At 38.9% G+C, this 25,742-nt stretch overlaps 1 protein-coding gene across 2 annotated transcripts in view; it reads left to right on the top strand.

The window, feature by feature from the left end:
• Nucleotides 1–25,574, top strand: part of LOC105497354 (dpy-19 like 4) — a 79,735-nt gene extending 54,161 nt beyond the window's left edge. For both annotated transcript variants that reach the window (XM_071067996.1, XM_071067995.1), the window contains 7 exons: nt 855–974; nt 8,742–8,862; nt 11,700–11,756; nt 12,435–12,517; nt 15,036–15,168; nt 19,845–20,003; nt 20,508–25,574. In XM_071067996.1, coding sequence (XP_070924097.1) covers nt 855–974; nt 8,742–8,862; nt 11,700–11,756; nt 12,435–12,517; nt 15,036–15,168; nt 19,845–20,003; nt 20,508–20,672 — 838 coding nt within the window. In that variant the 3' untranslated portion in view covers nt 20,673–25,574. The remainder of the gene's footprint in view (nt 1–854; nt 975–8,741; nt 8,863–11,699; nt 11,757–12,434; nt 12,518–15,035; nt 15,169–19,844; nt 20,004–20,507) is intronic.
• The last annotated feature ends 168 nt before the right edge of the window (nt 25,575–25,742 follow it).

The following is a 25,742-nucleotide window of genomic DNA, read 5'->3' as shown; positions in this document are numbered from 1 at the left end:
GTGGCTTATGCCTATAATTCCAACAATCTGAGAGGCTGACGCAGGATTGCTTGATGCCAGGAGTTCAAGACCAGCCTGGGCAACACAGTGAGACCCCCATCTCTTAAAGAAAAAGAAAAAAAAAAGCTATAAAGTTTGACTAACCTTTGATGTTTTTATCATGTTTGAAAAGACAGAGTGTATGATTTCTTAATTTTAAGAATTTATTCAAATTATGATTTAACTATATTAATTTAGCAATTGCTAGTTGATTCATAATTGATCTTGGAAGAAGAACCTACAAATCTTTATTATTATTTTCTTTTTTTTTTGAGACAGAGTCTTACTCTGTCACTCAGGCTGGAGTGCAGTGGCACGATCTTGGCTCACTGCAACCTCCACCTCCCAGATTCAAGCGATTCTCCTGCCTCAACCTCCAGAGTAGCTGAGATTTCAAGCATGCACCACCATGGCTGGCTAATTCTTGTATTTTAGTAGAAACGGGGTTTCATCATGTTGGCCAGGCTGGTCTTGAACTCTTGACCTCAAGTGTCCTCCCACTTTGGCCTCCCAAAGTTCTGGGATTACAGGCGTGAGTCACTGCTCCTAGCCCTTTTTTATTTTTCTGAAAATTCATGTTTAGTCTTCATAGAGTTTGTTGTCTTCAGGTTCTAAAAGCCATTTGCAGAAACGCAGTATATATGTTAGGTATTTAACTAGTACAATATACTTTCAAATTTTAAAGATCACCTATATTTTTTGTTATGTTGAAATATAAAATTTTAGGTATGTACTTCAAAGATGATAAACAATGTATCTTTGGTTCTTTACAAATATATTTTCAAAGTATTAAAAAATACATTTTCTTTTTGTAGTGGTAAGTCCCTGAAGGAAACTGTTACTCTTGAAGATGGACGAATTGGAGAAAGACCAGAAATAATTTATCATGTAATTCACACTATTTTATTGGGTTCTCTTGCAATGGTTATAGAAGGGTAAGTGTACTTTATGTGATCCCTTTGTTTTTACAAAGATTGTTGGCCCGAGAGCAGTGACTCACACCTGTAATCCCAGTACTTTGGGAGGCCAAGGCAGGCAGCTCACCTGAGGTCAGGAGTTTGAGACCAGTGTGACCAACATGGTGAGACTCCATCTCTACTAAAAATACAAAAATTAGCTGGGTGTGGTGGTGTGCGCCTGTAGTCCCAGGTACTGGGGAGGCTGAGGTGGCAGGGTCTGTCGAACCTGGGAGGTACAGGTTGCAATGAGCCGAGATTGCGCCACTGCACTCTAGCCTGAGCAACAGAGCGAGACACCGTCTCAAAAAAAAAAAAAAGTAGCCGGGCGCGGTGGCTCAAGCCTGTAATCCCAGCACTTTGGGAGGCCGAGACGGGCGGATCATGAGGTCAGGAGATCGAGACCATCCTGGCTGACACGGTGAAACCCCGTCTCTACTAAAAAATACAAAAAACTAGCCGGGCGAGGTGGCGGGCGCCTGTAGTCCCAGCTACTCGGGAGGCTGAGGCAGGAGAATGGCGTGAACCCGGGATGTGGAGCTTGCAGTGAGCCGAGATCTGGCCACTGCACTCCAGCCTGGGTGACAGAGCGAGACTCTGTCTCAAAAAAAAAAAAAAAAAGTAAAAAAACCCACAAAGATTGTCTTTTTTTTTTTTTTTTTTAGAGTCTCGTTCTGTCACCCAGGCTGCAGTGCAGTAGCGCAATCTCAGCTCACTGCAACCTCCGCCTCCCAGGTTCAAGCAATTTTGTCTCAGCCTCCTCAGTAGCTGGGATTACAGGCGTACAGCACCATGCCCGGCTAATTTATTTGTATTTTTAGTAGTGACAGGGTTTCACCACATTGGTCAGGCTGGTCTTGAACTCCTCACCTCATGATCTGCCCGCCTTGGCCTCCCAAAGTGTTGGGATTACAGGTGTGAGCCACCATGCCCAGCAAAGATTGTCTTTTTTAATGATAATAAGTAGATACATCCAATAATACATTTATAAAACTTTATAAAAACTCAAAACCTATAAACTTTCTTAATTTATCTGGAGTTTACAAAGTTGTTTATAGTATAATGAACTGACATTTACTTTTTCATTCATTTGTTAAAAAACTATTGAACATATTCCAAGTTCTAGGCGTTGTGCTAGGTGCTAAAGGTACCTCAATAAGCCCAATAGTGGAACAGACAGTCTCTAACCTTATTTAACTTATGGCCTAATGGAGATGACAGATGTCAATCATACAAAAATAAAATTACAACTTTGGTAAGTGAAGGAGATGTACATGGTGCTATAAGAACATATAAAACAGAATTTGACTTAAAGAGATCAGAAAGGTTCCCTAAGGAAAAAGTGCCTGAGACCTGAAGGGTGAGTAGGAGTGGACTAGGTGACCCAAAGAGGCAAGAGTACTGCAGGTAGAGGGAACGGCATATGCCCAGGCCTGGGCAGGAAGGATCATGGCACATTGCTGGCAGGAGGAAAAGGAGCTCAGTCTGGCTGTAGCACAGGGAGCTTGTGGTAGGCTTTTATCCTTTCCTTACCTCATTTATTTTATTGTCTTTCAATGGCAAATGAACTTTTACAAAATATATGTAGGGCCCCATTTAATGTTCAATAAGGTAGAATTTTTGTATTTCACTTGCTTGATCATTTTAGTGTTCTGTATACCTTAAATTCGTTAAGGCAAAATAGGTATTCACATATTAATATTTAGATAAGTTATGTAATAATTGTTTAGGGAGTTTGAATCCTTGAAACATATCTTGCACTATTTATTTTTAAGTATTTAGTTTTTAAACTTCCCTTCCTGCTTCTGTAGAAAATCGTGCCATCTTGTTAATAAACTTTATTAAAATGTATTCATTCAGCAGAAGTTTTTGGTTTTTTCATACTCTTCTAGCAATAGTGGGAGATACAGAAATACACATGATAGGATCCCCCTTCCTCAGAAGCACACAGTCTAGGAAGGTAAATGCAATGGTCAGAAATTCCTAAGACCATCCTTACTTCTGTCACCAACTGCAAGTTTGAGAGTCCTCCAAACTACCCTCAGGCTTGATTTTAAAAAGTCATTATACTCGAGTTACAGTTTGTTACAGTGAAAGGACACAGATTAAAATCAGCAGAGGAAAGAGACCCATAGGACAAGGTCCAGGAGACACCAAAGCACAGAACTACCATTTGTTCCCTCCCAGTGGAATCATGCAGACAGTACCTGTTTTCCTCTCAGAAACGATGTGTGACAGTACACACGGAGTACTGTCAATCAGGGAAGCTCACCCATGCTTTGAATTTAGGGTTTGTACTGGGGCTCAGTCATATATATGTGGTTGACCACCTGTGTGGCTGACATTAGTCTTCAGCCCTTCAGAAGTTGAACTGACACCACATGGCCCAAGGCTCCCACCATAAATCACACTGTTAGCATAGACTCTTATGCATGACCTAAAGGACCCAGGCAAACGAAGATGCTCTTATCAGGCAAGAGGTTACCACCTAGAAGTTGAGGGCAAAGGCCAAATCTCTTTTTAAGCAAGGTTAATCCTTTACTGTACAATAAATAAGATGCATGGGAATACATTTCATAAAAGGCAATATATGAGGCCGGGCACAGTGACTCACGCCTGTAATCCTAGCATTTTGGGAGCCTGAGGCAAGCGGATCACTTGAGGTCAGGAGTTCGAAACCAGCCTGGCCAACATGGTGAAACCCCGTCTCTATTAAAAATACAAAAAAATTAGCTGGGTGTGGTGGTAGGCACCTGTAATCTCAGCTACTCAGGAGACTAAGGCAGGATAATCACTTGAACCCAGGAGGCGGAGGTTGCAGTGAGCCAAGATTGTGCCACTGCACTCTAGCCTGGGCGGCAGGGCAAGACTCCCTATCAGAAAACAACAACAACAACAACAAAAGGCAATATATGAAACTCTTTGCATATTAAAGTTAATTATTCTTAAGTTGTAATTCATATAGGAGCATCTTTCTTTAATAGATGAAAGAAGAAAATGTTACCATCTTTAGAAGTTTGGAGCTTTAAATTCTTCAATTAGGTTACTTGTATAGAAACTGAATGTTTAATAGCATTGAAGATAATTATGTTTAAGTTTTTGTTTTTTGTTTTTGTTTTTTGAGACAGAGCCTTTGTCGCCCAGGCTGGATTGTAGTGGCACAATCTCAGCTCACTGCAACCTCTGCCTCCCAGTTCAAGTGATTCTCCTTCCTCAGCCTCCCAAGTAGCTGGGTACAGGCATGCACCACCAAGCCCAGCTAATTTTGTATTTTGAGTAGAGATGGGGTTTCTTCATGTTAGTCAGGCTGGTCTTGAACTCTTGATCTCAGGTGATCCGCCTGACTCAGCCTCCCAAAGTGCTAGGATTACAGGCATAAGCAGGTGCACCTGTTTTTGTGTTTTTGAGAGATAGGCTGGGCGTGGTGGCTCACGCCTATAATCCCAGCACTTTGGAAGATGGAGGACGATGATCACTTGAGCCCGGGAGTTTGAAACCAATCTGGGCAACATGGCAAGACCCCATCTCTACAAAAAAAAAAAAAGCGCCAGGCATGGTGGCATACGTCTGTGGTCCCAGCCACTATGGAGGCTGAGGTGGATGGATTGCTTCAGCCTTGGAGTTCAAGGCCACAGTGAGTCATGATCATGCCACTGCACTCCAGTCTGGGCAACAGAGTGAGGCCGCGTCTTCAGTTAAAAAAAAGAAAAAAAGACAGGGTCTCATTCTGTCGCCCAGACTGGAGTACAGTGGTGCCATCACAGCTCACTGTGCTCTCGAACTCCCAGGCTCAAGCAATGCTCCCACGATATCCTCCCAACTAGATGGGACCACAGGCTGGTGTCACCATGCCTGGCTAATATTTTTTAAAGTTTTTGTAGAGATGAGGTCTCACCATGTTGCCCAGGCTGGTCTTGAACTCCTGGGCTCAAGCCATCCTCCCATCTCAACCTCCCAAAGTGTTGGGATTATAGGCGTGAGCCCCTGTACCCAGCCACATTTAAGTTTTTTTAAAATTATGATAAAAAAGTACATAACATAAAATCCACTATCTTAATGTTTTTTAAGTATACAATTCAGCAGTGTTTAGTATATTCACACATTGTTGTACAACAGATCTGCACAACATTTTCATCTTGTAAATCTAAAACTGTATATCGATGAACAACTCTCATTTTTTTCCCTACCCTTAACCTCTAATAATCACCATTTTACTTTCCATTTCTTTCTTTTTTTTTTTTTTTTGAGACGGAGTTTCACCCTTGTTGCCAGGCTGGAGTGCAATGCTATGATCTCAGCTCACCGCAGCCTCCACCTCCCGGATTCAAGCAATTCTCCTGCCACAGCCTCCCAAGTAGCTGGGATTACAGGCATGCGCCACCATGTCCAGCTAATTTTGTATTTTTAGTAGGGATGGGGTTTCTCCATGTTGGTCAGGCTGGACTCGAACTCCCGACTTCAGGTGATCTGCCCACCTTGGTTTCCCAAAGTGCTGGGATTACACCAGGAGCCACTGTGCCTGGCCTTTACTTTCCATTTCTATGAATTTGTTTACTTTAGATACCTCATGTAAGTGGAATCCTATAGTGTTTATCTTTTTGTGACTGGCTTATTTCACTTTATGTCACATCATCAAATTTCATCTATATTGTAAGATGACAAGATTTTCTTCTTTTTCAAGGCTAAAAAATATTTCACTGTGGATACAAAGAGTCTTCAAAAAGTTCGTGAAACATGCATATTGGAAAAAACTATGCACGTATTCCAATTTTTTTGTGTGTGCCAAAACCATTGTGCCCCTAGATCAGCTGCAAACAAGAGCAGAGCTCTCCTTTTTTTTTTTTTTTTTTTTTTTTGAGACAGGATCTTGTTCTCTTGCCTAGGCTGGAGTACCGTGGTGCCATCTCGACTCACTGTAACGTCCACCTCCCAGGTTCAAGCTACTATCCTGCATCAGCCTCCAGAGTAGTTGGGATTACAGGCGTGCGCCACCATCCCTGGCTAAATTTTGTATTTTTATTAAAGATGGGGTTTCACCGTGTTGGCCAGGCTGGTCTCGAACTCCTGACCTCAGGTGTTCCACCCGCCTCAGCCTCCCAAAGTGCTGGGATTACAGGTGTGATCCACTGCACCCAGCCTCTTAATTTTTGAAAATTAAAAAAATTCTTTTGTAGAGACAGGGTCTAATTTTGTTGCCCAGGCTGGTCGTGAACATCTGGCTTCAAATGATCCTACTGTCTTGGCCTCCCAAAGTGTTGGGATGACAGGCGTGTGCCACTGTACCCAGCCTGGATATTTCTTTATTTTCTCCATTCCATGGCTTTGCTGTTTTATAAAACTGCAGTGGTTAACATTTATACTCTAGGCCCAGATTCTTCCAGTCTCTTCTGAGTTTGACACCAGGGAATATATCATAGAAGGGTCTGATTGTTCTCCTTAGTATTTATTACAAAAGTTGTCCCTTGAAATGTTATTTTTTTCTTGATAATCTGTACTAAGCACTGATATCTATTAATTTTTCTAAACTTTTCCTCTTCCATTTTTAGCAGTTGGCATCTCCTACAGAGATGGGTTCCTTTTGTTTTCTTTAACATCTACAACATAAAGTAATGTATTTTCTTCTAATGATACAAGTTAATTTTTTTCTGTACACCTTGATTTTTAATCTTTTTAATTTAAGAGCTAAATTTTTAACTTTTTTTTTTTTTTTGAGACGGAGTCTCGCTCTGTCATCCAGGCTGGAGTGCAGTGGCATGATCTCGGCTCACTGCAAGTTCTGTCTCCTGGGTTCACGCCATTCTCCTGCCTCAGCCTCCCGAGTAGCTGGGACTACAGGCACCTGCCACTACGCCCGGCTAATTTTTTGTATTTTTAGTAGAGACAGGGTTTCCCTGTGTTGCCCAGGCTGGTCTCAAACTCCTGACCTCAGGTGATCCACCGCTTCATCCTCCCAGTTTGCTGGGATTACAGGCAAGAGCCACCACACATGGCCAAATTTTTATATTTTTACTAGAGATGGGATTTCACCATGTTGGCCAGGCTGGTCTTACACTGCTGACCTCAAGTGATCTGGCCATCTCAGCCTCCCAAAGTCCTGGGATTACAGGTGTGAGCCACTGCGCCCAGCCCCAGGTGTTATTTTTGCTTGTGCCATATATCTACATTAAAAAAAATAGAAAGCAAAAATTAGGTTAACATTGCGCATGAAGTTTTGCATTTTGCTTTTTTGTTTCTTATAATTATTTATTTAGTCAATACCTATTGAAGAACAGAAGTTTGTTTTTGTTTTTGTTTTTTCCAATTTTCTTGCTAGTAAAACAAAATGCTGTAGTTAAAACTCTTGTGTGTGGCCAGGCACGGTGGCTCACACCTGTAATCTGAGCACTTTGGGAGGCCAAGGCAGGTGGATCACTTGAGGTCAGGATTTGAGACCAGCCTGGCCAACATGGTGAAACCTGGTCTCTACTAAAAATACAGAAATTAGCTGGGCACGGTGGCATGTGCCTGTAATTCCAGCTACTTGGGAGGCTGAGGCAGGAGAATTGCTTGAACCCAGAAGGCGGGGGTTGCAGTGAGCCAAGATCACACCCACTGTACTTTAGCCTGGGCGACAGTGAGACTCCGCTTCAAAAAAAAAAAAAAAAAAACCCCTTGTATGTCTATCTTTATACTCTTATGCTAATATATTTTCAGGCTACATTACTAGAAATAGCATTGCCTATCTTAGAGGGTTTTGTTTTTTTTTTTTTTTAAGACAGAGTCTTGCTCTTCACCCAGGCTGGAGTACAGTGGTGCAATTTTGGGTCACTGCAACCTCTGCCTTCCAGGCTTAGGTGATCCTCCTGCCTCAGCCTCCCAAGTAGCTGGGACCACAGGCATATGTCACCACGCCTGGCTAATTTTTGTAGTTTTGGTAGAGACAGGGTTTCACTGTGTTGCCCAGGCTGGTCCCAAACTCCTGGCCTCAAGTGATCCACCCACCTCAGCCTCCCAAAGTGCTGGGATTACAGGCATGAGCCACCACACATGGCCAAATTTTTGTATTTTTACTAGAGATGGGATTTCACCATGTTGGCCAGGCTGGTCTTACACTGCTGACCTCAAGTGATCTGGCCATCTCACCCTCCCAAAGTCCTGGGATTACAGTTCTCCAAACTGCCTTCTGAAAAAACTCTAATAGTTTATATTCTCTCCAAGAATACAATTTTCCTGCATCCTCATCAGTTTTTTTTTTTTTTTTGAGACGGAGTCTCACGCTGTTGCCCAGGCTGGAGTGCAGTGGCGCGATCTCGGCTCACTGCAAGCTCCGCCTCCCGGGTTCCCGCCATTCTCCTGCCTCAGCCTCCTGAGTAGCTGGGACTACAGGCGCCCGCCACCGCGCCCGGCTAATTTTTTGTATTTGTTTTTTAGTAGAGACGGGGTTTCACTGTGGTCTCGATCTCCTGACCTTGTGATCCGCCCGCCTCGGCCTCCCAAAGTGCTGGGCTTACAGGCTTGAGCCACCGCGCCCGGCCCCTCATCAGTATTAATGCTTTTATTTTATCCTAATTTACTAGACCACATGTCTGCTTGATTTTTAAAAAACTAGATAACAATCTGTTGCTGAAAATTAGAGGCTAAGCTTTTTCACTGTCCCTTAACATTTTGGTATTTTTGTGAGTAGCAGGAAAGAGCTCAGAGGAGAGAAATTAGATAATAATGGTGTTCACAGGATGTCTCATGTATGACTCCATTTGTGTTTTCCAGCTTGAAGTACATCTGGATTCCTTATGTGTGCATGTTAGCAGCATTTGGCGTATGTTCTCCTGAACTTTGGATGACACTTTTCAAGTGGCTTCGATTAAGAACTGTACACCCAATATTGTTGGTGAGTCATTATTTCGCGTTAAGTATTTGTTTCTCTTCTGATTATATAAAATCAAAGCTAATAAGTGGAAACTACATTGAATACAATTGAAATAGCATGAGTAAATTACATGATGACTTACAGGTAGAAAAACAGATCCTGTGCAAAACATTTTTTAAAATAATTTCTGGGCTGGGCACGGTGGCTCACGCATGTAATCCCAGCACTTTGGGAAGCTGAGATGGGTGGATCACTTGAGGCCAGGAGTTCGAGACCAGCCTGGCCAACATGGTAAAACCCTGTCTCTACTTAAAATACAAAAAAAAACTAGCTGGGCATGGTGGCACATGCCTGTAGTCCCAGCTACTCGAGAGGCTGAGAATTGAGAATTGCTTGAACCCAGGAGGCAGAGGTTGCAGTAAGCCAAAATCACACCACTGCACTGCAGCCTGGCAACAGAGCAAGACTTTGTCTCAAAAAATAAAAATTAAAAAAAAAATTCTGATTATCAAAGTAATGCATTTTAATGCATACAACTTTAAAAATAAAAGGTAAAAATGTAAGTGAATCAGTAATGTGAGAGGCCACCAAGAATTAATTTTTATAATATCTTTCTTGGTTTGATTTAGAACTATGGTATATTTTCTATATGAATGGAACATTCCATTCTGCCTGCTGTGTGCTTGGGATACAAAGATAATTATAGCATAGTTAATTTCATCAAGTGGATTATAATCTCTGGCGTAAAAACAGATAATAAGAATTCGACCCTCTGTCCCCTGCTCCCTCCGCTTCCACTTTCTCCAACCTGCCAGCTCTTCCTTCTCTCCCTGTCCTGCCTCCTAAAAAACAAAAAGAACTTTTCATAGGGTTCTTTTAGAACATAGGGAAGGGCTACTTAATTCTGTTTTTCTTTTTTTTTAGGCACTCAAATAAGGCTTTCCAATCTGAGATTAGAAAGATATTTAGTTATTAGGCAAATGAAGGGGAAAGAGAGGGTATTCATGGTAGAAGGAATAGACACAGAGGTAGGCAAAGAACATGATGTAATCAAAGGGACTGGGAAAAAGGCACAATATATTTAGTTTTCTTGGCACACAAAGTGTGAGGTAGGTAGGGGTGGTCAAGAAATGAGACTGGAGAAATGGAGGAAGGTGAGGCCATGGGGTCCCTGAGTGTCATGCTGCAGAGCTGGCTCTCATGCCGTCGGCAGTGGGAAGGAATTGGGATGTGTATACCTCATGGAAAGCGAGAGAGTCAGACTTGTATTTTCTATTTGCTCACTCTGACAATTCTGTGAAGGATAGTCCACAGGGAACAAACTTCAGTCACAGAGGAGGCAGAGTGGATAGAAGTAATTGAAGCTTCAATTTATTGAATGCTCATTATGTCAGGTACTGTTTGAAGCATTTCACATGCTATTCAGTCTTAGATTTTCTCTGTTTTATAGATAAAAACAAGGCTTTAATTGGTTAAATAACTTGCTTGAGATTGCCAAGCTTGTAAGTATGGAAATCATGATTCACGCCCAGGATTTTCTTTTCTCTTTTTTTTTTTTTTTTTGAGACGGAGTCTCGCTCTGCTGCCCAGGCTGGAGTGCAGTGGCCGAATCTCAGCTCACTGCAAGCTCCGCCTCCCAGGTTCACGCCATTCTCCTGCCTCAGCCTCCCGAGTAGTTGGGACTACAGGCGCCTGCCACCGCGCCCGGCTAGTTTTTTGTATTTTTTAGTAGAGACGGGGTTTCACCGTGTTAGCCAGGATGGTCTCGATCTCCTGACCTTGTGATCCGCCCGTCTCGGCCTCCCAAAGTGCTGGGATTACAGGCTTGAGCCACCGCGCCCGGCCTTTTTTTTTTTTTTTTTTTTGAGACAGAGTCTGACTCTCCCAGGCTGGAGTGCAGTGGCACAGTCGTGGTTCACTGTAGCCTTAAACTCCTGGGCTTAAGCAATCCTCCTTCCTCATCCTCCTGAGTAGCTGGGACTTCAGGCACACTCCACCATGCCCAGCTAATTAAAACATTTTTTTTTTTAGAGACAGGGTCTCTCTGTGTTGCCCAGGCTGGTCTCAAACTCCTAGACTCAAGCAATCCTCCCACCTTGGCCCCCTAAGTTCTGGAGTTATAGGTGTGAGCTACCGCACCCAGCCACACCCAGGTTTTTCTGACTCCAAAGCCCATTCGATTAGCAGTATGCCAGATTGGAATGAAAAAAGTAGTTAGAAGATCAGTAAGCCTCACTGCTTATTAAGTATGGGGAAATGAGGAACAGGGAGATATCTTAGATGTTTCCTAGGTTTCTGGTGGATCATAGGGTCACTAAAAGACATGGGACAGTAGGCAGAACACGTTTTATTATAGCAGGACGATACATTATCTTTAATGATATTCGTGTCGTATTTTGCCAGTCTTATTTCGAGGAGAGTTTATGCATTCTTATTTTAACAGACTAGTGTACCGATGTATATTAGCTATTTTTTTGTGTTAATTCATTGTCTTTTTTGTTGATAGCTTTTCATGTAGTAGTGTACTATCCTTTGTAAGATCTGTATAACATAGATTTCTGGCAAATTTTTCAAATATCGACTTGCCATTTGAAATTATGAGCATTACCTTTTTAATGTTCTGCGTTAAATTTTTATAGTAAATGTTTATGTCTCACTTTACTTCCAAGTTAATATCTTTGAAAGTCATTAGTTTTCACCCGTCTCATTCTGTGAACTAGGTTCTATGTTGACTTCATTTTTTTTGAAATTTTGTATAACTATAGAGATATATGATTGATCATAGAGTAGTGTCTATTACCTCTAACATGTATTCTGAAATGTATTTATCTGTAATCCTTTTTGCTTTCATATTTTAGGCTCTTATTCTGAGCATGGCTGTGCCTACTATAATAGGTCTGAGCTTATGGAAAGAGGTAAAACAATTAGATTTTTATATTAATAAAATGTACTTTATCTACAAGGGTAGTGATAAATTTGTATGTGTGGGTAGGAAACATGTTGAGACACTATCCTAACAAAATAAAATGTAATATTCTTAGTAATGCTTAATTTTTTTTGTTATTAGGAACATTGTAGAAGAGCTAAAACATTTCTAGAATGCCACCTGATGCTGTTTTCTGCAGTCTAATGCTAGTGTTAATTCAGTTTATAATTGGCAAAGGAAATTGCTGAGTAAATAGGAATTAATATTAAAACACATTTTGTTAACTCCAAAACTTTATCATCTATGAAATGATATAAATTCTGCAAATTATTGGAACTGAAAATTTATTTATTTAATTATATCGTGTGTGCCTGAAAGATACAACTGATGATCAATTTATTATTGTTTGGTAATGACAAAATTATTTGTTGAGTCAAAGCAGTGAACTAACCATAAAATAGATTATTTGGATTGAGAAAAATAAGCAGTCCATTGAAGGAAAGCAAAGAGATCCATCATGACATTTTTTCCATGCGAAAGGTGTTGTAATATCATTTGCCTTAAGTTAGTCTGTTAGTCTTTTGAAATACTGTGGAACAGTTTTAAACTTTCTAATTACTGACATATACCTTTTGGGGCTTTTTTTTTTTTTTTTTTTGCATTTTAGTTTTTTCCAAGATTAATGACAGAATTAATGGAACTACAGGAATTCTATGACCCAGATACAGTGGAACTTATGACCTGGATAAAGTAAGGATTGAAGTGCCCAAGACTATTATTAAGCTATTAATTAATCACTGCATGCTATCTAATGAATTCACAGGAAATAATAAATTAATACTTCTCCAAATTTTTTCATCAAACTCAGGAGTTTTAGGGATATTTAGGTTTTGTTGGACTTAGTGATTCTAATTTTCTGCTCATCTCCATGGGCTTGAAAATATAGCCTTGGTTGGTATGAGATTTGAAAGTGCCATTGTCAAACTAAGTGTTTGGGATAAAAAAGAAGAGCTATCCTTTTATTTAGAGAGTCAAGGGGATGCTTATTCTGGCCTGTGTTGGAGGTGAATTGTCAGTGGATAACTAGCTTTGATAACCAGGGGTTTTAGATTTTAATGCCCACACAGGACAGGAGATGTGGTCTTAGGCCTGTGGAAGCAGGGAATTGGAATTGAGAACCCCCCAACACACACATATGTAACTCAGGGACCCTCAGAAGGCTACACTGACAGTGAAAGGATAGAAGAGCAAATACCTAGTCAGTGGAAGGATGGAATAGCAAGATACCAGACAGTAGAGAAGGAAGATAAGAAAGCATGTCTCTCTCGCATTCATCTCTTGGTCAGAGAAATTCTCCCCTCTCAATTTATAGCAATGGATCTGAATTCATGTGGGTTTATAGTTTGAAATTATACTTGTCTAGTGTAATTTGAAATTATGCTTGTCTAATCTAAGAAACCCCAAATTAAGAAATTAGCATTAAAAGTGGTTTGGGGTTGGTCTGGAATGCATGACACATCTTCAACCCATGTTATACAGGATTCCATAAGAAAGTTTCATGAAGGTAAGCTCTAAAATTATAAAACACATAAGCAGTTCAACGAAGCTTGTCATAAACAGCAGAATTAGACCTCTAGCTATTTCTGATAATAAAATTTGTGTCATCATTTAGGGTTTGCTGCATAACAGAATGCCACAAAACTTAGTGGCTTACAAACAATAAACGTGTTATTCTACACCATCTTGAGAATTAGCAGGGTTAGGGTGCTGGGGAGGATTCTTTTGGTCTGGGCCAGCTCCACTGGGACTGGATAGTCTGGCAGGGTCTCTGTCACAAGTCTAGGGTTGGCTCTGTGTCAGCTGAGGGGATCAAACTGACTTGGCCCTCTGTCTCTCATCATCTAGCAGGTTAGCTTGGGCTTGTTTACAAGGTGGTAGTTGTAGAATTCCCAAGAGCAGCAAGAGAGGGCAATTCTCAATGTCAAGCATGTTTTAAGTCACTGCTTACACGGTGCTTACTATTGTCCTATTGGCCAAAGCAAGTCACATGATTATGACTGGCGTTCCCTCCAAGACCATGACCATAGGGAGAGGAATTATTGTGGCCATTTTTGTAACCAGTCTATTCCATGGATGGAGACTACGAAATAACTACATTGAAATTTATTAAAGACATAAAAGAAGATAAGACATGAAAAAGTGATGAAATACTATCAAAAAAGACCAGGAAAATATGGGAAAAAAGACAAAAAGTGTTTCTAGAAATTTTAAATTGATTTATAGAATAGGTATACAGAAACAAGAATAGGTTTTATTACAATGTCTTGTTACTATAACATATCTTCTATTTTATAAAAATAGTTTTCTTTAGATCATCCTTAACTATTGCCCATTAATACTTTTTGTGAATTCTATTTGCTATTGTTGAATACTGCCTTGTGTTGTCATTAACAAAAGAGAAAGTTACATCTCTGTATGATTTACCACAGTATTTTCAAAGACAGCAAAAGCCCAAACAATTACCTATTGAACATTTATGTTACTGGGTACAATTACTGTGTTTTATATCTGCTTCCTCACTATTGAGGACTGTGGCCATATATGCCATCTCTTTCTTTCGATAGCCTGGCACCATCCCTAGCACATAGAGGTGGGTGCTTAATGTTAAATTCAGACAGTGAATAAATAAGTGAATGTATTAGAACAGCCCTTTGGGACCTGCTTGTAGGTTTTCCACCTTGCAACTAGCATCTGTCTGGGACTTGGGATAATGATTCAGAGTGGAGAAGTCCTATATTTTCCACCTGGAGACAGACACATGGGTAAAGACAGAGAAGGAGCAGAAGGAGAGGTGGATTTGGAAGAAGTTGGGTTGTAGGTAGTTAATTTGCAAAAGATGGAGTTGAGAATTCACAGTATCACCACTGAACTAGTCACCTTATCTAAAATAATATATTCTGGTTACTGTCCCCTTACTCTGCATTATTTTTAATCATATTATCACCACCCAATATATATGTTTACTTCTTATTGTCTTCCCCCTGCTCCCTCTTTTTAGAAAAGTTTCTGTATCTTCAGCACAAGTGTCTGGTGCATAGTTAGGTGCCCATTTTTTTTTTTAATGAATCCATAAATGAAATGAAAACTGACATTGAAATTTAAATGTATAAACATTGTAAGTTGTCTGGTGTTTCAGAGTTGATATAGATCAGTGATCTAAATAGTATACTTGCCTTTTCAGTGTGCAAATCTTTATGGTTCTTTGCAGAAGGCAAGCTCCAGTTGCAGCTGTGTTTGCAGGGAGTCCACAGTTAATGGGTGCGATTAAATTATGCACTGGATGGATGGTGACAAGTTTGCCTCTTTACAATGATGATGATCTTCTCAAGAGAAATGAAAATGTAAGGCATTTTGAATTCTACATTTGGATCTCTTTTCCAGCACTTTGTGTTTTAGCATAGTCTGCAGTATACGTATGCTTCTAGGTAGCTAGGAAAGTCCAAACAATTTTAAAAGAGTTAATTAACTTCTATTTCGGAAAACCTGTGTAATTAGTAATACATTTAACCAAGAGGAGACCCAAAATTAAAATATTAAGTTCTTTGTTTTATGAATAATATTGATATGTTTCTAAGAAAAATATCTAATGTTCCACAAAGTGTCAAGGGACCTAATGTGTAATATTTTACCCAGGCTGGAATACAGTTGTGCAATCTCAGCTCACTGCAACCTCCCCTTCCTGGGTTCAAGCGATTCTCCTGCCTCAGCCTCTTGAGTAGCTAGGATTATAGGCACCCACCACCACAGCCGGCTAACATTTTTTTAATTCACCCAGGCTGAAGTACAGTGGCACAATCTCGGCTCACTGCAACCTCCGCTTCCTGGGTTCAAGTGATTCTCCTGCCTCTGCCTCCTGAGTAGCTGGGATTACAGGCACGCGCCACCACAGCTGGCTAACATTCTTTTTAAAATATTGTTCTCAATCAAATTTTTATTTTATTTTATTTTTATTTTTATTTTTATTTTTATTTTTTTTTGAGACGGAGTCTCGCTCTGTCGCCCAGGCTGGAGTGCAGTGGCCAGATCTCAGCTCACTGCAAGCTCCGCCTCCCGGGTTCACGCCATTCTCCTGCCTCAGCCTCCCGAGTAGCTGGGACCACAGGCGCCGCCACCTCGCCCGGCTAATTTTTTGTGTTTTTAGTAGAGACGGGGTTTCGCCGTGTTAGCCAGGATGGTCTCGATCTCCTGACCTTGTGATCCGCCCGTCTCGGCCTCCCAAAGTGCTGGGATTACAGGCTTGAGCCACCGCGCCTGGCCTATTTTTTAATTTTTTATTTTTTTTGAGACAGAGTCTTGCTCTGTCACCCAGGCTGGAGTGCAATGGTGCGATCTCGGCTCACTGCAACCTCTGCCTCCCGATTCAAGTGATTCTCCTGCCTCAGTCTCCCGAGTAGCTGGGATTACAGGCACCTGCCACCATGACCAGTTAATTTTTGTATTTTTTAGTAGAGACAGGGTTTCACCATATTGGTCAGGCTGGTGGCAAACTCCTGACCTCAGGTGATCCGCCTGCCTTGGCTTCCCAAAATGCTGGGATTACAGGTGTGAGTCACTGTGCCCAGCCCAGCCCTCAATCCAATTTTTAAAAGAAGACTGTCAATTAATGTCTTGGTACTACACTTTGTCTTTCTCAGCTAAAGTTCTATTATTGCTTATAAAACACTAATTTATTTTTTAATAAATGGGCAGTTATTGACTCAGTATAACATTAGAATGGTATCTAATTATAGTTTAGATAATATATTATTTTGAATGTTTGATATGGATTTAAATGGTAACTTCATATCTGAAAGCAATGATGAACTGAACCTGAGTTCCCAATATTCTGTTTTTCAATTTTAGATAATTTCATACAGTTTTTAAGCATATTCTAAGTTAAGGAAGACATACAGTAATATAGAGATTAAGAATGCAGACTCAGGAATCAGAGTACCTGAACCCAAATGCTAGCTCTGCTGTTTATCAGCTTTGTGACCTTGAGTGAGTTACTAAATCTGGAGATTAGGTGAGAATAATAGTTCTCACCTCCTACTTGTGAGAATTAAATGAGATAATGTACAATGCCTGAAACACAGTAAAATTTTAAAGTTAGCTATTATGTTATTACTTTGTACTATTAAGTGGTTGTTGCATGCATACACGTACACATGGACACACACAAGTTACAAAGAGGAGTAAAAAAGCAGGAACAGTCAATCAATTCTGCCTACAAAAATCTAAGAAGTTGTCATAAAAGGCAGTCCCTCAATCTGGGCTTTGAAGGATGATTAGAAACTTGTTTGGAAAAGAAATATATATGATTCCAGGCTGAAAAAGTAACATGAGCTAAGGAATTTGTATAATCTTGAAACTGGAAAAGAAAATGAGGCTGAATTCTGACAGACCTGGAATATCATGCTGAAAAATTTAGACTTATCCTTGAAGCAGTTAAGAGACATGACTTTTAGTAAACCTGGCAGTGGAATGATTAGATCTGCTTTGAAGACTTAATTATGGTCATGGCAGAAAGAACAGATTGAAGCAGGCAGGGGAGAGATCAGAGATGGGGAGATCTACCTGAGAATGATTCCTCGAGAGACAGCAGCCATCTCTGATGAGTATTTGCTGCACTTCCAAAACATAGAGTTGCTTAGGCAAAATATAGATGGCATATTCCTGAATTTTATTTTTTGTGGATTTAAAACAACCAACTCTGTGACTTTGTTTTCTTTTGATTGGTCTTTTCTAATATGGTACTTCAGAGTTACTTGTAATTAGGTCAGAGTTCTAGTTAGGTTCTAATTTAATTTAAACATTTTAGAGTTTTAAGTTTTATGTAACTTGTCTATGAGAAAAAGTAATCACAGTTTTTCAGACCTTTGTCTTTCTCTACGGTGTGTAGCACATAGCAGGTATTAAGTAAACTTGTTGTTAAGCTAAAATCCAAACTGAACTTCATAAATGAGACCATGTCGTTTATTTATTTTTAATTACAATTTTTTTTTTGGAGATGAGTCTTGCTCAGGCTGGAGTGCAGTGGCACAATCTTGGCTCACTGCAGCCTCTGCCTCCCAGGTTCAAACAGTTCTCCTGCCTCAACCTCCCGAGTAGCTGGGACTACAGGCGCACGCCACCACGCCTGGCTGGTATTTTATATTTTAGTAGAGACAGGGTTTCACCATGTTGCCCAGGCTGGTCTTGAACTCCTGAGCTCAGGCAATCTGCCTACCTCTGCCTCCCAAAGTGCTAGGATTACAGGCGTGAGCTACCATGCCCGGCCATTTATTTATTTATTTATATTTTTAATTATTTTATTTTTTTGAGATGGAGTATCTCGCTCTTGTATGGTATGAATTTAAATGGTAACTTCATATCTGAAAGCAATGATGAACTGAACCTGAGTTCCCAATATTCTGTTTTTCAATTTTAGAGAATTTCATAAAGGCTGGAGTGCAGTGACGTGATCTTGGCTCACTGCAACCTCCATCTCCCAGGTTTAAGCGATTCTTCTGCCTCAGACTCCCAAGTAGCTGGGACTACTGGTTCATGCCACCATGCCCAGCTAATTTTCGTATTTTTAGTAGAGATGGAGTTTTGCCGTGTTGGCCAGGCTGGCCTCAAACTCCTGACCTCAATTGATCTGCCTGCCTGGGTCTCCCAAAGTGCTGGGATTACAGGTGTGAGAAACTGCACCTGGCTGACCATATCAGTTAAATTAGACAGAGTCTCTAATTCATAATATGTGGCTAATCTTTGTATAATCCCCTGGGCCAGTGATTCCTAACCTGGGACGATTGTTCCCTGAGGGGACATTTGGCAATGTCTGGAGACATTTTTGATTGTCGCAATGTCATAACAGGAAGAGGGGTTCTATGGGCATCTTGTGAGTAGAGACCAGGAATGCTTATCTACATTGCAGAGAACATCCTCTCTCCTGTCCCAACAAAGAATGATCTGGCCTAAAATGTGAATAGTGCAGGCGGGGCACGGTGGCTCAAGTCTGTAATCCCAGCACTTTGGGAGGCCAAGACGGGCGGCTCATGAGGTCAGGAGATCGAGACCATCCTGGCTAACACGGTGAAACCCCATCTCTACTAAAAATATACAAAAAATTAGCCAGGCATGGTGGCGGGTGCCTGTAGTTCCAGCTACTTGGGAGGCTGAGGCAGGAGAATGGCGTGAACCCGGGAGGCGGAGCTTGCAGTGAGCTGAGATGGGCCACTGCACTCCAGCCTGGGCAACAGAGCAAGACTCCATCTCAAAAAAAAAAAAAATTGTGAATAGTGCTAAGGTTGAGAAACTCTGCTCTAGGCTGTCAGTAATGTTACTACAATTGCATAGAATTTTTTTTTTTTTATAAATGCCCTAATAGTATGTTTCAGTTTCTTAACACTTAAAAATAAATAAAATTGTAAATAACTATCAATAGGTATAGGCTGGATAGGATAGAACTATTCCCACTGAAACGTATTTAGTGTGAAATGAGAGAGACACTTCCTCTTGATGTATTACCATTCTGTGTGCCACAGAATGTTGAAAGTAGGTATTCCTAGCATGTCAGTTGACATGGGAACTGAGGGTACTAGCTAGGCAGCTATGGTGACAGGTAGGAGGCAGCTACTGGATATTCTGCAAATAGATTGGAATCTTATTCATTCTAGATTTCAAATCTCAGTATTTTCAGGACAAATAATATATGATACTATGGGCCTAATATTTGTGATTTTATTACTTTTTGAAGGATAACAAGAGTTGATCCAATATTAACATTTCAGAAAGACTGAGAAGCTTTATTATCTAATAAGATCCAGAGCTTATTATCTAATAAGTTCAGCAAAATTGTGGTAAAAAGCACCACATAATCCAAACATGAGTTTTGATAAATATATAAATGAATATTTATATTTATTTATAAAAATGAATATATTTTTCATATGTAATATTCAGTACTGAGAACACAGTAGATGCTCGATGTATGGTTTCAATTTACTGAAGTTTTAAATGTCCTTTAAAATTTATTTTAATTATATTCTTTCAGATCTACCAAATCTATTCAAAGCGATCTGCTGAGGATATTTATAAAATACTGACATCTTACAAAGCTAATTACCTAATTGTAGAGGATGCTATCTGCAATGAGGTGGGAACCATGAGAGGCTGTAGGGTTAAAGATTTATTAGACATTGCAAATGGCCATGTAAGTAACCATTTGGAAAGTTATTTATTTATTTATTTTAGAAAAATGATTTTACTTAAACTCGTAATCTTTAAACTTTATTTTTGGAACTTAACTAAGAATATAATTGAGTTATGTAATAATGGGGACAGCTTATTAAAAGTAGTTTGAAGTATTTTTTCAACATACAAAAGAAAATGCCAGCCTTGGTAGGATGCATGATAAGGTTCTTTAGAGCAGTGATAATGGATTATGGAAACATTGCCTTCTAAATTTTAGGATTAAATCTTTTAAAAATTGGAAGCCTTCATACTGGTTTCTCAGTGTCAATGGAAAGTTCAGGAGTATAGTGGGCATGTGACTCGCTTATGAAGAGGCTTCTGTTTGCTAACAGTGAGATGTTTTATAGACAATGTTTAGTAGTAATGTGTTTTTTCATATAAATAATAGTCATTTGTATATTGATTGCATTTCTGCTATAAGCTTAATAAGCTTTTTAATATTATGTTTTATGTCTTTTAATAGATGGTTTGTGAAGAAGGTGACAAGCTAACCTACTCAAAGTATGGGCGATTTTGTCATGAGGTCAAAATTAACTATTCTCCATATGTGAATTATTTCACTAGAGTATACTGGAACAGATCCTACTTTGTATATAAAATCAACACTGTGATATCCTTCCAGTCTTGAAAAATAACAGAACCTTCATTTCAAAGACTAACTGAAGTAAAACGCAGTTTTCTTCTACCTACTCGGTGTCTTTTGCAGATCAGAGTATGGACATTTGAAATATTGCTGCTTCTTTCTCCCTTCTCCTCTTAACTGGATCCAGAGTTCTGTGGGAAATAGAAGATCAAGCATTACTCTCTTTTAATTAAATGTGATGTATACCACTCTGCAATATTCCAGACAGGTGTCTTCCTTACTGTTACATGGTCATTAACACTTTTACTGATTGCAACATTTTCCCCATAAAATCTTCCTTCTATTATAATATTGATCTTGAATTTGAATATGTTCTAGGTCAGAATACATTTCTCAAACAACATTTAATAAATACTTAATGTGATATAATATTTAATAGAAGGAAAGAATTATTCCTACCTTCAAGCAAGTTTCTGAAGGTATTTTATGATGTATAACAACTGAAGTTTTACAATAAAAACTAATTTAAATGTTAGCTGAAGATATGTGGCATTTAAATTAAAATGGAAATTATATAAAGGAAAGTGATTTTTAAGGATATACATAAAGATATATCTAGAATTTTCATGATACTCTTCTCATCCGCTGCTTGTATAAGTGAGCACTTTCTTAGTAATACATAGTGCATGATGTTATTGCATTTTTTAAATGACTAGTAAATGATTAGTTATTTCACTTATGCCTATTAATTTGATACCAATTTAATCATGATAAAACAATAACTGTTACATATATTTTTTTAATGGACATTTAAAAGAATGTTGTTCAGATTTTTTTTTTAAATACTGATATGGGGCATACAATCTATTCACATATTTTCTACTGAAGTACTAAGTAAAAAATTAAATCATTATCAGAATAAAAATATGTGTGCTAAAATGAGCAACAGTTTCTGGGGATACATGCAGATGTTGTTAAACGTACCTCTGCATGCAGATATATTATAAAACACAAGCAATGTTATTTTTGAAACTGTGATGCAGTCTTCAACATCAAGAAAAAATGACAACTATAATAACATTTACAACACAGTTTCACAGTCTAAATGCTATGTTCCTTTAAGTATTTTTATATTTTTAATCATTTATTAAGAGAAAATTTTAAAACGTTGATTTGGCCTTATTAAGAGATTCAGGATAGATGTAGTCTATAGATGTGTCATAAGTTGGGACACATGTTTAGTTTTTCCTTATACTCCAGTGAGCAGATTTTCATAATTCTAACTTGTTAAAGTGCTGCAAAAGTTGCATTTTCAGTACTCTAAATTACTACATTAGAAGGGAACATTTCTCCGTTGTCTTTATTTTCTGTTATATATGTGTTGTAAAAGTACACTACATTAGAAGGGAGCTTTTTCCATTGTCTTTATTTTCTGTTATACATATGTTGTAAAAGTACATGAATTCTTAGACTAACTCTCAGATGCTTTGCTCTTTTGGAGCTTAAGAATTGTTTGACGTTGATGTCATATATCTGATAGATTAGTTTCAGTGGTTCTCATTTCACTTTTATACATAATTTTTTAACTATGTTAAGATAGTTGCAGGCAGTGTACTTCAGGTTGACTCTGTACATCTGACTAGTGAGTCACTAGTATTTTGCGTCAGGCCTTCTGAAAATAGACCATAGTTACCTAAGCACGCAGTGAATAGTCACATGGTAGTACTTGTGATTAGAGCATGTAAAACAATGTAATTTAAAAGTCATCTTCCATATTTTGAAGGGGAAATAGAATACCCTACTTTTTATGTAGTGTGAAATATTTAATTGAATTTTTATTGATTTATATTATGTCACCTGTGCTGAATTAGGTTTGGTACTTGTGTTTTGTTTGACATATTAGTAAGTTGCTTTTGCTTCTTTATGTCAACTTATTTCTTAAATAAAATCGATCTGGAAAAATTGTTAATGGGATGTTTTAAATAATGAATTTTTCATCCAGCTTCAGTTGAAAAGGAAAAGTAAGCTTTATTATGGAAATGACAATATTGAATACGACAGATAAGTTTATTTGCTTCTACTTTAACTGCAATTAAAACAATAGTACTAGACAACTTTAAGTAGAAAGCATTTAATTTATTTCTTCGCTTATTTGTAGAGTGAACAAATGATTCACAATTCTGGAAATAATTCCACTTAGGTAACTTAACAGTTGTTAGGTTTGACAATAAAGATATACTATGAGAGGAGAAGAGTTTATGGGTTTGGGGTGGAAGGAATTTCTGGAAGAAATAAAAAATGTTCTTTGCCCTTGATATTGCAAACTCACTGATACAAGTGCCTTGAATTTACTACTACTACTATTATTATTATTATTATTATTATTATTATTATTTGAGATGGAGTTTCACTCATGTCTCCCAGGCTAGGGTACAATGGCGTGATCTCAGCTCAGTGAAACCTCTGCCTCCCAGGTTCAAGTGATTCTCCTGCCTCAACCTCTCGAGTAGCTGGGATTACAGGCACCTGCCACCACGCCCGGCTAATTTTTGTATTTTTAGTAGAAACGGGGTTTTGCCATGTTGGCCAGGCCGGTCTCGAACTCCTGACCTCAGATGATCCACCCACCTCGGCCTCCCAAAGTGCTGGGATTACAGGCGTGAGCCACTGCACCTGACTGCCTTGAATTTATTTCTAAGTTTACTTTTTATTTTCAAAAAATTATTATATATTTCCTCATTTTCCATAAGAAAATTTTAGTAATGTTTTCTCATCAATAAACACAAAAAAGAGTCTTCACTATGCTATTTTCACTAAAAACTTTAATTCAGTAATAAGCAAATCTTTGTTAAAAGTGGAGATGGAGGCCAGGTGCGGTAGCTCATGCCTGTAATCCCAGCACTTTGGGAGGCCGAGGCGAGCGGATGACGAAGTCAGGAGATCCAGACCATCCTGGCTAACACACTGAAACCCCGGCTCTACTAAAATTACAAAAATCAGCCGGGCGTGGTGGCGGGTGTCTGTAGTCCCAGCTACTCGGGAGGCAGAGGCAGGAGAATGGCGTGAACCCGGGAGGCGGAGCTTGCAGTGAGCCGAGATCCTGCCTCTGCACTGCAGCCTGGGCGACAGAGGGAGACTCCGTCTCAAAAAAAAAAAAAAAAAAAAGTAGAGATGGGATTTCTAGCCTCCTAAATTAATTTAGCCTCCCAAATGCCAGACAAACAATCTAACATAAAATTTACCTTGAATAAGATATATTGATTCTGAGCCGCTTTGTATTTTTTCTAACTTTGGCATCTGTATCTTGGTGCTTTCTGTTAGACTGATAGTCTCTTGTACTTCAGCGCTTTTTTCTTCATTACTTTCTGTGTATATAGACAGCATATTTTTTTGTAGAACATTAACCCAGATTGCTAATAGCTTCATGTTACGGCATTCTTCCACACAGTCCAGATTGATTTAAGGAAAAGCAGAAGTAGAAGTCAAAGTGTGTTATAAATTGAGACTGAAAAACATGCTTTAAAAAATAGATTTAATTTCTTACACTGTGAATAGCCATTGTATTGTTTTGTTTCTGATAAATCAGTTGTTTTGGGCTCCTATTTTTGAACTGTTAAAAATGTTGATGCTTTTCGTGGATAAAAGTAGTGCCTCTTTATACAACTGATGGGGTTTTAAAAAGTATGTAAGTGGCCGGGCGCGGTGGCTCAAGCCTGTAATCCCAGCACTTTGGGAGGCCGAGACGGGCGGATCACGAGGTCAGGAGATCGAGACCATCCTGGCTAACACGGTGAAACCCCGTCTCTATTAAGAAATACAAAAAACTAGCCGGGCGAGGTGGCGGGCGCCTGTAGTCCCAGCTACTCGGGAGGCTGAGGCAGGAGAATGGCGTAAACCCGGGAGGCGGAGCTTGCAGTGAGCTGAGATCCGGCCACTGCGCTCCAGCCTGGGTGACAGAGCGAGACTCCGTCTCAAAAAAAAAAAAAAAAAAGTATGTAAGCTGCCTTTTTTGTTAAACTTATTTTAAATGCTTTAGTATTTAAAGGGTGTATGTTATGAATTAATCTGCATATTTAAAAACTTTTTGTAAAGCGAATAACTACTTCCTGATTTACATCTCAATATATTCTCCTTTCATTTGCCCAATTTAAAAAATATGTAGTCTCTATTGTTGCTGTTTACCAATAGTTTTAGATCCCAATGTGTATTAGAATTATAGCTACAAAAATTTGCAAGTAAAATTTAGCAATTTCCTATTGAAACATGATCTCATTATTATGTTTTTTAATATGTAGAATAGACACTTTAAATAAACAGGTGTGAAAATTGTAAAGGAATATATATGACAACTATTTTCTGTACATTAATGTCTAAACATTATGCTTACTTGTTTTTCATAATAAAGACATTTTGGAACCAAATTTGCTGAGTTTAGTATAAAAGCATCTTTGAATTATTTCTGAGTTTCCTAAAATGTGCAACATTTTAATCTTGGCATATCTAATCCTATGTTCTATAAGGAGGACTGTTCTATAAGAGGTACACTGGACTTGTAACCACTAAATGTATTTAGTATAATAAGGGTATCACAAAGGAACAAGAATTCCAAACTTATAGTTTGAAATGTCTCATAACCCTTTCATACTTTGTTAGTAGCTTTGTATAGCTATTTAACACAGATGAGTACAGTTAGCTTTATATATATAATCCTCTGAGTCTTATCTATGACAATGTTTATTTAGATTAAATATGTTTCTCCTGTAACTAAAGTTGCATCTTTGCAAAGGACGAAAGTTCATTTCAGCAGACACAAATTCTTTAAAAGATTTGGGCTATAAACTAACACTTCAAATTTTGTAATAATCAATATACTTTTATCAAGAATGAAATTATTTCATGCTTAATTACCCTCCTTATTTTGTTTCCATAATAAAACTATTTTCAGAATTTTAAGTTGTCTTTTATTTATACATGAACTTTTTTGGTGACAGCTTTACTGAGATATAATTCATATACCATACAATTTACCCATTTAAAATGTATAATTCAGCCAGGTGCAGTGGCTCATGCCCATAATCCCAACACTTTGGGAGGCTAAGGTGGGCAGATTGCTTG

The sequence above is a fragment of the Macaca nemestrina genome, chromosome 8 (genome assembly GCF_043159975.1).
Source record: "Macaca nemestrina isolate mMacNem1 chromosome 8, mMacNem.hap1, whole genome shotgun sequence".
Classification (NCBI taxonomy): domain Eukaryota; kingdom Metazoa; phylum Chordata; class Mammalia; order Primates; family Cercopithecidae; genus Macaca; species Macaca nemestrina.
This window is presented reverse-complemented; position numbering and strand designations above follow the sequence as displayed.